The sequence below is a fragment of the Elephas maximus genome, chromosome 1, assembly GCF_024166365.1.
Source record: "Elephas maximus indicus isolate mEleMax1 chromosome 1, mEleMax1 primary haplotype, whole genome shotgun sequence".
In the NCBI taxonomy this organism is placed as follows: domain Eukaryota; kingdom Metazoa; phylum Chordata; class Mammalia; order Proboscidea; family Elephantidae; genus Elephas; species Elephas maximus.
In genome coordinates this window covers 127,582,772-127,596,018 of record NC_064819.1, presented here as the reverse complement: position 1 = coordinate 127,596,018, position 13,247 = coordinate 127,582,772, and the positions used below count along the sequence as shown (strand labels likewise).

At 37.2% G+C, this 13,247-nt stretch overlaps 1 protein-coding gene across 1 annotated transcript in view; it reads left to right on the top strand.

Annotated features, from left to right (window-relative positions):
• Positions 1 to 13,247, top strand: part of EYS (eyes shut homolog) — a 1,933,311-nt gene that overhangs the window by 691,412 nt on the left and 1,228,652 nt on the right. The window contains 2 exon segments of the mRNA XM_049873718.1: positions 7,001 to 7,172; positions 8,096 to 8,174. Coding sequence (XP_049729675.1) covers positions 7,001 to 7,172; positions 8,096 to 8,174 — 251 coding nt within the window.

Below are 13,247 nucleotides of genomic sequence, written 5' to 3'. Positions count from 1 at the left end.
TTGGCACAAAGAGTCCAAAGAATTAGATGGCAGCCATAGATTTTTAAGAAGGGTCTTTTTTTTTTTTTCCTGTGATACCCCCTACTACAAGACTCCTTCTACTGGGGATCAAAAATTCTAGATCCATGGAGCATATATTTGCAGGAATACAAACTGCACATATCTCAGTGGTTCAGAGGAAGTGATTGTATGTAAATACACTCCTACTCTTACCCCTCAGTTCCCAATTCCATGTGTTATGCCTATTGGGACAGAGAACCATATAATGATCACCGCGTTAGAGTGTTTTCTTCATTCTATAGGACGGTGTACCATCCCTGCGAGGTCTTATCGCAAGCTGACACCTCACATGCACCTTGAAGAGGTTGCCGCATCACTCTATGAAGCCAACATCTTTTGGGTGATGTGGTAAATTATAGAGCCAGTGATTTCCGTGGTCTTCTGCTTATTGTCACATTTGGCTATAAAGTGGGTTCCTTGGTCCAATGAGATATTATAAGAAATTTCATGTTAGTGGGTCACTACTACATAAGTCCTTGAGTAGTGGCTCTGGCCAAGGCAATGTTAGAGGAAAAAAAAAAAGGCAAGAAAGGCATACCCATACCTGAAATATTTGTTAGTTCTAGTCAAAATAAATCACTGCCACTTCAGTCCCATGAGATAGTAGCTTTGGCCTGCGTTCCTGGCAAGTTGGATATTCAATGGAAGCAGTAGCTAGATTAATCTTTAAATATGGGAGTCAGCTTATACACTGAGCCTATGTATAATCTCCATATCTGCCACTCCACCTAGTTTATTCATGTCTATTGTGCCGCCATTATGGTTGGTGATAACAGAGGATGGTAGATACCAATTGTCTCTGAGTTCTTTCTACTTGGTTATTTAGTGCCTCTTCTTTGGTAGATATTCTATGGTGGACATTAATATTTATTACATGAGCTTAGAGAAGTTGATATTAGAGAAGTAGTAAGGAATCCAAGATTGACCCAAAGCCTTTAGTTTTAGGCAGAGAAGTCTTAATTTATTTCAGAAGACAGTCAAGTGTTCATAAACTGTTTTTGCTAGGGTATGACATGTGATATTAAAAGCATTAGAAATCATGAAGGTATTTCTGCAAACCTTAATCAACAAGTAAGGCTGATCAGTGAAATAAGGTTGCATAAAGAGGCTTGGAGAGAAAGTAAAAGGAAAACAGGCTGAAGAAAAGTTTAGATAAATAGATGATAGATTGACAATAGGTAGGTACATAGATAGCTATAGAGATAGATGTATTATCAAATATAGTTCCGAATATTATAATGTTGAGGATGCATGTGGATATTTTCCTGATCACTCCTCTCTGTTTCTATCCTTTAGTGGCATATTTACTTAATTAATTAATTAATTTCCAATGTGCAAATTTCAGATACAGAGGCAGACATGAGGCAGATTGGTAAAGAGGGTTTTGGCACAGGCAGAAGCATTCAAAGTCCCAAAAATTTCACAGGTAACCATCCACTATGCTTAAAAATAGGAGTAGCCCTTACTATTGATGAAATCAGAGATTCTCAATATTAGATTCACAAATGAAAAATTACTCCAAATGTAGACTGCTGTGACCCCCAAAACAGGCAGCAGGATAGTAAAAAAAAAAAAAAAAAAACACAAATATGTCAGACATAGCAAAAAGTAAAATTTAATGACATGGTTCTTCTCTTATCAAATAAATTCCTGCAGTGCTAATCATTATATTACTTGGGGAATATCTGTTATGCTGAGATGGAGGTAATAGTGTTATTCGACAGATCAAAGGGAACTGTAGAGTCTAGAGTTCTGCCTGACACATAGTAGTTGTTCATAGGGCAAATTAATGAGTAGTAGGAAGTATCTGGCATATAATTAGGACAACGCAAACCAAGAATTACCTGAGGCTGATCAGATTCATGGTGACAATGTCAAAGCAGTCACATTATGATCCTACGAAGAAGATAAATGATCATGTTGTTATAATAAGTTATTATAAGTATAATTTATTATCTTGTATGTGCTTCTGGATACTTGTACACACCCTATGTAACATGTTTAACTATGCTACAATATAAATATTTTGATGAAGAATTTAAACTTTGGGTAAGTTAGTAATTATGTATGGGAGATAAAATTTGAACCAAAGTCCAACACCCTACACAACTACATTTTTTTTTCTTCTTATCTTGAAAGTTTCCCTTTTTAAAGTTGGGAAAAAGTAGACGCTGTGAAGTAATTCTTAGTTTCACAGACAGGACAAGACTTTCAAGGATGCACCTCAGGGGGACTACCTCTTTCCAGGTTCTGAGTCTCACCTTTGCAAGGATGGACATTTTACCCAGATTCACAAGAATAAATTTATCCTTCATTGGGAGAAAAAGGTGGGGGCTTCCGAGGAGAACAAAAAAAAACTGATGTTTAAAATAAAATATTAACATATATAACAAATATATAAACAAATATTTTCTGGGCCCTGGGCATATGGCATTAAACTACACAGACAAAATTCACTCCCTCATAGAACTAAGATGTGATGCGGATGAACCCACAAAAACAAATGAAAGATGAATAAATGTTATAGACTGTTACAAGCAAATAATTTGCTATGGGGGGCGTATAAACAGAAATGTTTAGTGTGGGTGTTAAGGGAGTGTAATTTTAAATAATTAGGTCATTGCTGGTCTCATTGAGACAGTGACATTTGAATAAAGACCTGGAGAAAATGAAGGAGTGAGTTGTGCAAGTATCTAGAACGAAATGCTAGGGAACAGTAACAAAAGTACAAAGATCCTGTGGTAAGAACATACCTAAAGTTTTTGAGAACCACAAGAAGGTCAATGTGACTAGAACAGAGTATTCAAGGGTGAGAGTAGATAAGATGAAGTTAACAAGATAAAAAGGGATCCTAATTTATATGGTGCTAAAATATTATTAAAGTATTATCGTATATACATTGAGAAAATAATGGTTGCATGACCAGAATGTTCAGGCTAGCTAATCATTACATTCTAACCTTCTCTGAAGACTACTTGTTATTGTAGTAGTTAGATGTTGTTGATTTAGACTCATGGCGGCCCAAAGTGTACAGAATTGAACTCCATCCTGTAGGGTTCTCAAGGCTGTGACCTTTCAGAAGCAGATGGCCAGGCCTGTCTTCCAAGGCTCCTCTGGGTGGGTTTGAACCACCAACCATTTGGTTAGTAGTCCAGCTCTTAACCGTTTGCATCACCCAGGGACTCCTGAGGCTACTTAGAAAACAAAATTAAAACCAGAAGGTTAAGTAATGAATTAAAAAATATATATATATATATATATATATATTGCCATCGTATGGTCAATTCCAACTTGGAGCAACACTGTATGACAGCCTAGAACTGCCCCATAGGGTTTTCCAAGGAGTGGCTGGTGGATTTGACCTGCCAACCTTTTGGTTAGCAGCCAATCTCTTAACCACTACACTGCCAGGTCTTCAGTAACAAATAAAGTTTTAGGGGGGAAAAAAAAATTTCTTAGGTAATCTTAATAATGCTTTCTCCAGCTAAATTGAAACAGTCTTTCTTATTAGGGAAAGAGCGTTTCAAAGAACAACAGGATATAATGACTTTTTTCAAGGCTCCTCCATCCCTGGACAGTGCTGGTTGTATCTTGTTCCATTTACTTTTAACCCTCTGCCCTCCACCCTTTTATGTTAAATTGATGACCTCTTTCACCTCTACCAGCATTCTGTATGTGCTCTACAGACATTTTGCTCATCTTCTTACTGGAATAGTGGTACCTCTGGAAACATTAATCAATCTTTTAAATACAATACAGTTGTGGTATTTTTACAATAAATAAAAAAATGGATATTTTTGAACATTTATACTCCTTGACTATTGAACGTTAAATATGTACCAGGTCCTGGGGTTGTTGTTTTCAATAAAAATAAAACAAAACAAAACCCGTTGCCATCGAGTCGATTCTGACTCATAGCAACCCTATAGGACAGAGTAGAACTGCCCCATAGGGTTTCCAAGGAGCTCCTGGTGGATTCGAACTGCCAAGCTTTTGGTTAGCAGCTGCAGCTCGTAACCACTACGCCACCAGGGTTTCCATTGTTTTCAAAACATGATTCTATTTCCTCATCCCTATAAACATGTGATGTACTGATAAATACTCCTCATTTACAAAGGAGAAGCTAGATTGATTAAATAATGTGTCTGCACTGATTATTATTACTGACACAAATATCTGCCCTTCCCTGCCTACCCCATTGACACTGGGTTGATTCATGTGACTTGGTTTGGCCAAAGAAATGTAAGTAGAAGATTTAAGAGCTACTGTGTGGTATGCCAAGTGCCCTCTTCCCTCTTCAGCAATAATGGGCAGTATTCCACAGAGGATGTTTAATTAATCTAGATCCCCATCTGAAAGCATATAAAGTAGAGCTGCAACTCATCTGGGTCACAGAGTGTGAGAAATAATCCTGTGAGCAGCACAGTTGTTACTGTGCTCCACTGCTAATCTAAAGGGCGGGTGTTCAGTCAGCCCAAAGGTATTTCAAAAGAAAGGCCTGGCACTCTACTTCCAAATAATCAGCCTTTGAAAACCCTGTGGAACACAGTTCCACTCTGACATACATGAGGTTTATGGTTTATTGTGAGCCAGAAGATGTAAGGAAGGGAATCGTTTGTTTGCTAGTTTGTTTAACCATAGTTAAATGTAGGCTATTCTGTATTCCGATTGTTTAACCCATGGTTCGAACCTAAATCTTGCTGCATCTTTCAAAGATGGCTACAGATTTGACTAGTTTACACACATTTTTTTCTTATTTTTTTTCTATATTCTTAGATGATCCGGTATCCAAAGTCACGTATTGGTAATAGCAGTAGTTCTAGGGAAAAAAAAATGAGATTTAACCATTACCATAATGAGACTTTGACTTGAAAAACTAAAGAAAATTCCCCAAATATTTTCAGCATTGAAAGCATCATTTGCAATAACTGCAAGTCTTTCCGGTATGACTGCTCTAAATAACATTCACTTAAATAGTTTTGTATGATATGTAAATTAGTACATTGCACCTTGTGAAATTTCTCTCTCTCAACTAATAACACTCCCCCAAGGACTCCCTTTCCTGGCATCCAAATGAACTCTGAGGTATCTCGTTCACATAGAATGCCTTACTACTCTGCCATACTAGTTGTTTAGATTGTCTCAAGTTCTTTTCTTCCATGACCATAACAGCTTTATTGATCTACTTTCTCAGCTAAATTCGGTCTCTCATTTCCTAAACCCCCAATGCAGTCAGCTTGCTCTCTCATTAGGGCGTGTATCATACTGCTATGGTATTGAGAGATAATATCACATAATGGCTAACAGCATGGGCTCTCATTTATCAGCGATTTGAGACTCTGTGCCACATTCTCTTCATCTGTAAAATGGGAATAGTAATTTCCATCCCATAGAGGTATTGTAATGATTAAAAAAGTTGATCTGTGTAAAGCTCCCAGAACACTGCCTGGTACATAGTAAGGGTTCCAAGTACCAATAGTTGTGGTTATTGTTATTATTTTGTATTGCAATAAGATTCTTAGTTTAGTTATCTGTATCCCCATATGGACCTCATATTCTTGGCTAAAAGAGCCAAGGTTTCGGTTTAATATCTACTTTATCGCTCATCATAGCAATTTATGCACATATCATAGTTGTTGCAGCACGGTTGTTGTTTTTAGGTGCTGTGGAATAGATTCCAACACATAGCAACCTTGTGTCCAACAGAACAAAATGTTTCTGGGTCCTGCGCCATCCTCACAATCATTGCTATTTTGATCCCATTGTTGCAGTCACTGTGTCAATCTATCTCACTGAGGGTCTTCTTTTTTTTCACTGACCCTCTGCAGGGTAGGCAATATAAAGTAATAGAAGCACAAGTCAGAGAACATGATTTGAATCCTGATTTACTGTTTTGGGCTGAATGACCTGGAAGCATATTTACACTCTATACCCGAGATTACTTACTAGTAGTGAGTTGGGACTAATGAGATCTGACTCCAGTTTTGATGAACATTAACTGAAATAATGTGTGTAAAGTCTTTAGCACCAGACCCTGGCACAACAGTAAGTGCTCAGACCATGGTAGATTTTATTAGTAGATGCTTACTACAAATGAATACAAAGGGATTATTCTAGCCATTTTACACTCACTCTCCAACCTTTCCTAATTTCTCTAACATATGAAACCTGAAACACAATCTAGCTTTCCATTAGACTCTTCTCACAGTTTTATATAGATATATAGAGCTCCTTGGAAACTCTATGGGGCAGTTCTACTCTGTCCTATAGGGTCGCTATGAGTCGGAATCGACTCGATGGTAGTAGTTTTTTTTTTTTTTTTTTCAATAGAGCCAAAGATTATCTATCTATATATTTTGTATCCCTGTTTCTGCACTAACAGTTACTATTTGTTTGCTTGGTGCCCCTAGTTAAGCACAGAGGGGGCACTTGTTAGGTTCTTAATAAATATTCACAATGTGGCTTTTGAAATTAGCCAAAATTAGATTCTATTTAGAAATCTCAAACAGCCCATTTATAGCCTCACCAACACAAAATTGTGAAGACTTCAAACTGTTCCTTAATTCCTGAGTATAAGAAATGTTTGACTTTCAGGAATCATTACAAAAAAAAAAATAAATACAGATTTGTATTTACAGTGACAACTTGATATAATTCATTACTTCATTAATATTCTCAGTAAACTCCTCACATTATAAACAAATCCCTTACGTATATTTAGCTTGTGCTTTGGCTGTTTCACTCACATGAAATTAATAGTCTGAGAATGTATGGACCTAACCATGTTTAACCTTGAAAAATGTTTTCTTTTTCCACAAGGTGTCAATCTGTCATTATGGGGAGGGATTCTTGATTTCTTGGTGACTTTTATCATAATGAACAAACTTTTGAGTTTTACATTTAAATAGTCTGGCGTTTTGTCTTGACTCTTCTAATGTAGGCATCGATTGTGAAGTAAATATAGATGAATGTCTATCAGAGCCCTGTCTCCATGATGGAGTTTGTATTGATGGCATCAGTCATTACACCTGTGACTGCAAGAGTGGATTCTCTGGAAAACACTGTGAAGCAAATGCAAATGAGTGCCTCTCAAATCCTTGTCTACATGGAAGGTAGATATTTTTATTTTCCTATTATTAACTCTAAAAAAGTATATTTAACTTATAATATTTAAGACTTAATGTCAAGGGAAAGTTGATAAAGATAATTTTAATTATGCTGTTTCATACAACAAGAGCTAAGCACTGTTAAGATGACAGATGCTGCCTGTTTTAGTTAACGCAATGTACTGATACATTCTCTCTGCCCTTCTTTTATTTCTGTTCATTAGCATAAAGTACTTTTGAATAAATGTGGATTAATTAGACTTTAATATACTTAAGGAAACTGCTTAGGGTAATAGAAATAGCCGGTAGGATGATGAGACATTTTATTATTTGCTCTGTGGAGGGATAATACCACACACTTGGTATTAAAAATGTTTCTAAGTAGACTGGTTCTTTCATCACTGTGTGCGTGCAGGGTTATTTTGTGAATATCTATATGGAACTAATAATAACTCCCCTGCTCATGAATAATATTAGTTTATACGAATGTAAAGCAGGAGTATCTTTCCAGGAGATGAAGGTGGAAAGTAAGAATGTCTAGCAGAGAATGCACCAAGCTGCCTTCTGCTGTGTTATTTTTCTTTTGTAGTCATTACACTGACTTTGTAAGCAGGGAAGGGAGGATGAAGGTGGGTAACTCATTACAATGCAGCTTGGCCATAGCAGACTTCAGATTCCTACATAAGCCCCAGACTTACTTTTCATCTTTTAGAACTTTCCTTTCTTTCCATTGCCATGGGAGGATGGCAAAGATGAAAATAGATCACTCCAGTCACCTTGAAGCATAAGAAACTAGGAATAGACTTGCTTTCTATTGCTCATGGGAATGTGTTTTTTCACCTGAAGTAGAAAAGAATTTACAATGGTGAAACTCTCTTGTAGTTATACTTTAATGTCTACTTACTTAAAAACTGAATTCTCTGTTGCAGATGCATAGATCTCATTAATGAGTATCGATGTTCATGTGATGCAGGTTGGACTAGCTCAAGATATGAGATCAAGATTAATGTAAGTTTTATAATTTTAAAATGTTGATAAGACACATACCTGATGTATCTGAAAGAAAAATCAAACCACTTTTTGTAAATTTAGGAGTCATTGCTTTAACAGTCATGGATGACTTAACTGATCTGTTTTTCACCTTTTTTTCTTGGGAATTCCTCAGCTGTTCCAAATAAAACCACAAATCACAGCCTTTTTTCAACTTTTTCCGCTTTTGTCTCTTGGCATCAAATTTCTGTAACCTGGAGCTCCCATTAAACTAAATTCAGGAAGTGGTCTTTGTCAAATAGAAGTTCAAGATGGCTTCTATTTTGCCATCTGCCACGTCTCTCTGTTTTTAGAACAAACGTGTGTATGGATGTGTAGGAAAGAGATTGGACTGATTGAGCCGGACACTGCAAGAAGACCGTAAGTACTAGGTGGATGTGCTGAGTCACGTGTATACACAGAGAACCCCAACACCTGTAATACTCTGGGGATCTGAATTCCAATATTCAGGAATCAGAGGTGGTGTGCTTCACACATGGCATTTAATACAGAATACCTCACCTGGTGAGAAATGTTGGTTATCTGAAGTTTTGTGGCCATTTCTGGAGGATGAGAGTCTCATGAGCTCTCCTGGATAATGCGGAGTTCTTCAAATCCTTCTTGGCTGTCAGTTGCTTAGAAAAGGAAGGAAGCACAGGCTAAACACAGCCTTTGGCATCATAAGACAATGGTCATTTTATCTAAATCCTTTGTATCTCTGCTTCTTCATCAGTAAAAAATAGCTATATCAGAAGTCTGCCATGTGATGATCCTCGTAAGACACAGCATATATTCAGTGACAGCTCTTTCAGAGGAATTGATGGGGTGGTTTAATACATTCCAGTGGACCCCGATGGAGTCTTTGTTTTGCTACTTACCTGCTATGTTTTTGGACAAATTACTTATATATTATGAAATCCAGCTCTAGCTATTTAATGAGCATAATTATAATTTTATATATATATCAGCACATTTTCTGACACAGTGATTTTAAATATTATTTATTGATATTGCATTTCTTTTTTTTAAATAATTTTTATTGTGCTTTAAGTGAAAGCCTACAAATCAAGTCAGTCTGTCACATGTAAGCTTATATACACCTTACTACATAGTCCCATTTATTCTCCCCCTAATAAAAAAAAAAAAAAAAATTTTTTTTTCTTTTTTTATGAGTCAGCCCGCTCCCTTCTTCCAGTCTCTCCTCTCATGACCCTTTTGCCAGTTTCTAACTCTCTACTCTCCCATCTCCCCTCCAGACAGGAGATGCCAATACAGTCTCAAGTGTCCACCTGATACAAGTACCTCACTCTTCATCAGCATTTTTCTCCAGGCCATTGTCCAGTCCCCTCCATGTCTGATGAGTAGTCTTCGGGAACGGTTCCTGTCCTGGGCCAACAGAAGGTTTGGGGACCATGACCGCTGGGATTCTTCTAGTCTCAGGCAGACCATTAAGTCTGGTCTTTTTATGAGAATTTGGGGTGTGCATTCCACTGTTCTCCTGCTCCCTCAGGAGTTCTCTGTTGTGTTCCCTGTCAGGACAGTCATTGGTTGTGGCCGGGCATCATCTAGTTCTTCTGGTCTCAGGATGATGTAAGCCTCTAGTTCATGTGGCCCTTTCTGTCTCAGGCTCATAGTTATCGTGTGACCTTGATGTTCTTCATTCTCCTTTGATCCAGATGGGTTGAGACCAATTGATGCATCTTAGATGGCCGCTTGTTAGCACTTAAGACCCCAGATGCCACACTTCTAAGTGGGATGCAGAGTGTTATCATAATGGACTTTATTATGCCAATTGACTTAGAAGTCCCCTTAAGCCATAGTCCCCAAACCTCCGCCCTTGCTCCGCTGACCTTCGAAGCATTCAGTTTATCCCAGAAACTTCTTTGCTTTAGTCCAGTCCACTTGAGCTGACCTTCCCTGTATTGAGTATTGTCCTTCCCTTCACCTAAAGTAGTTCTTATCTACTAACTAATAAGTAAATAACCCTCTCCCACCCTCCCTGCCTCCCCCCTCTCATAACCACAAAAGAATGTGTTCTTCTCAGTTTATACTATTTCTCAAGATCTTATAATAGTGGTATTATACAATATTTGTCCTTTTGCCTCTGACTAATTTCGCTCAGCATAATGCCTTCCAGGTTCCTCCATGTTATGAAAAGTTTCACATATTCCTCACTGTTCTTTATCGATGCGTAGTATTCCATTGTGTGAATGTACCATAATTTATTTAACTGTTTGTCTATTGATGGACATCTTGGTTGCTTCCAGCTTTTTGCTATTGTAAACAGTGCTGCAATAAACAGGGGTGTGCATATATCTGTTCATGTAAAGGCTCTTATTTCTCGAGGGCATATTCCGAGGAGTGGGATTTCTGGGTTGTATGGTAGTTCTATTTCTAACTTTTTAAGAAAACGCCAGATAGATTTCCAAAGTGGTTGTACCATTTGACATTCCCACCAGCAGTGTATAAGAGTTCCAATCTCTCCGCAGCCTCTCCAACATTTATTATTTTGTGTTTTTTGGATTAATGCCAGCCTTGTTGGAGTGAGATGGAATCTCATCATGGTTTTAATTTGCATTTCTCTAATGGCTAATGATCGAGAGCATTTTCTCATGTGTCTCTTAGCCACCTGAATATCTTCTTTAGTGAAGTGCGTGTTCATAACCTTTGCCACTTTTTGAATGGGTTGTTTGTCTTTTTGTGGTTGAGTTTTAACACAATCATATAGATTTTAGAGCTCAGGCACTGGTCAGAGATGTCATAGCTGAAAATCTTTTCCCAGTCTGTAGGTGGTCTTTTTACTCTTTTGGTGAAGTCTTTAGATGAGCATAGGTGTTTGATTTTTAGGAGCTCCCAGTTATCTGGTTTCTCTTCGTCATTTTTAGTAATGTTTTGTATTCTGTTTATGCCTTGTATTAGGGCTCCTAACGTAGTCCCTATTTTTTCTTCCATGATCTTTATCGTTTTAGACTTTATGTTTAGGTCTTTGATCCACTTGGAGTTAGTTTTTGTACACGGTGTGAGGTATGGGTCCTGTTTCATTTTTTTTTGCAAATGGATATCCAGTTATGCCAGCACCATTTGTTAAAAAGACTATCTTCTCCCCAATTAACTGACACTGGGCCTTTGTCAAATATCAGCTGCTCATATGTGGATGGATTTATATCTGGGTTCTCAATTCTGTTCCATTGGTCTATGTGCCTGTTGTTGTACCAGTACCAGGCTGTTTTGACTACTGTGGCTGTATAACAGGTTCTAAAATCAGGTAGAGTGAGGCCTCCCACTTTCTTCTTCTTTTTCAGTAATACTTTACTTATCCGAGGCTTCTTTCCCTTCCATATGAAGTTGGTGATTTGTTTCTCCATCACATTAAAAAATGTCACTGGAATTTGGATCGGAAGTGCATTGTATGTATCGATGGCTTTTGGTAGAATAGACATTTTTACTATGTTCAGTCTTCCTATCCATGAGCAAGGTATGTTTTTCCACTTAATGTAGGTCCGTTTTAGTTTCTTGCAGTAGTACTTTGTAGTTTTCTTTGTATAGGTCTTTTACACCTTTAGTAAGATTTATTCCTAAGTATTTTATCTTCTTGGGGGCTACTGTGAATGGTATTGATTTGGTGATTTCCTCTTCGATGTTCCTTTTGTTGATGTAGAGGAATCCAAGTGATTTTTGTATGTTTATCTTATATCCTGAGACTCTGCCAAACTCTTCTATTAGTTTCAGTAGTTTTCTGGAGGATTCCTTAGGGTTTTCTGTGTATAAGATCATGTCATCTGCAAATAGAGATAATTTTACTTCCTCCTTGCCAATCTGGATGCCTTTTATTTCTTTGTCTAGCCTAATTGCTCTGGCTAGGACCTCTAGCACAATGTTGAATAAGAACGGTGATAAAGGGCATCCTCGTCTGTTCCCGTTCTCAAGGGAAATGCTTTCAAGCTTTCTCCATTTAGAGTGATGTTGGCTTTTGGCTTTGTATAGATGCCTTTTATTATTTTGAGGAATTTTCCTTCAATTCCTATTTTGCTGAGAGTTTTTATCATGAACGGGTGTTGGACTTTGTCGAATGCCTTTTCTGCATCAATTGATAAGATCATGTGGTTTTTGTCTTTTGTTTTATTTATATGGTGTATTACATTAATGGTTTTTCTAATATTAAACCAACCTTCCATACCTGGTATAAATCCCACTTGGTCATGGTGGATTATTTTTTTGATATGTTGTTGAATTCTATTGGCTAGAATTTTGTTGAGGATTTTTGCATCTATGTTCATAAGGGATATAGGTCTGTAATTTTCTTTTGTTGTGGTGTCTTTACCTGGTTTTGGTATCAGAGATATGGTGGCTTCATAGAATGAGTTAGGTAGTATTCCATCATTCTCTATGCTTTGAAATACCTTTAGTAGTAGTGGTGTTAACTCTTCTCTGAAGGTTTGGTAGAACTCTGCAGTGAAGCTGCCCGGGCCAAGGCTTTTTTTTCTTGGGAGTTTTTGATTACCGTTTCAATCTCTTTTTTTGTTATGGGTCTATTTAGTTGTTCTACTTCTGATTGTGTTAGTTTAGGTAGGTAGTGTTTTTCTAGGAATTCATCCATTTCTTCTAGGTTTGCAAATTTGTTAGAATACAATTTTTCATAATAATCTGATATCATTCTTTTAATTTCAGTTGGGTCTGTTGTGGCATGGCCCATCTCGTCTCTTATTTGGGTTTTTTGTTTCCTTTCCTGTATTTCTTCTGTCAGTCTGGCCAATGGTTTATGAATTTTGTTAATTTTTTCAAAGAACCAGCTTTTGGCTTTGTTAATTCTTTCAAGTGTTTTTCTGTTCTCTATTTCATTTAGTTCAGCTCTAATTTTTATTATTTGTTTTCTTCTGATGCCTGATGGATTCTTTTGTTGCTCACTTTCTATTTGTTGTTTTTCTATTTGTTCAAGTTGTAGGGACAGTTGTCTGATTTTGGCTCTTTCTTCTTTTTGTATGTGTGCATTTATCGATATAAATTGACCTCTGAGCACTGCTTTTGCTGTGTCCCAGAGGTTTTGATAGGAAC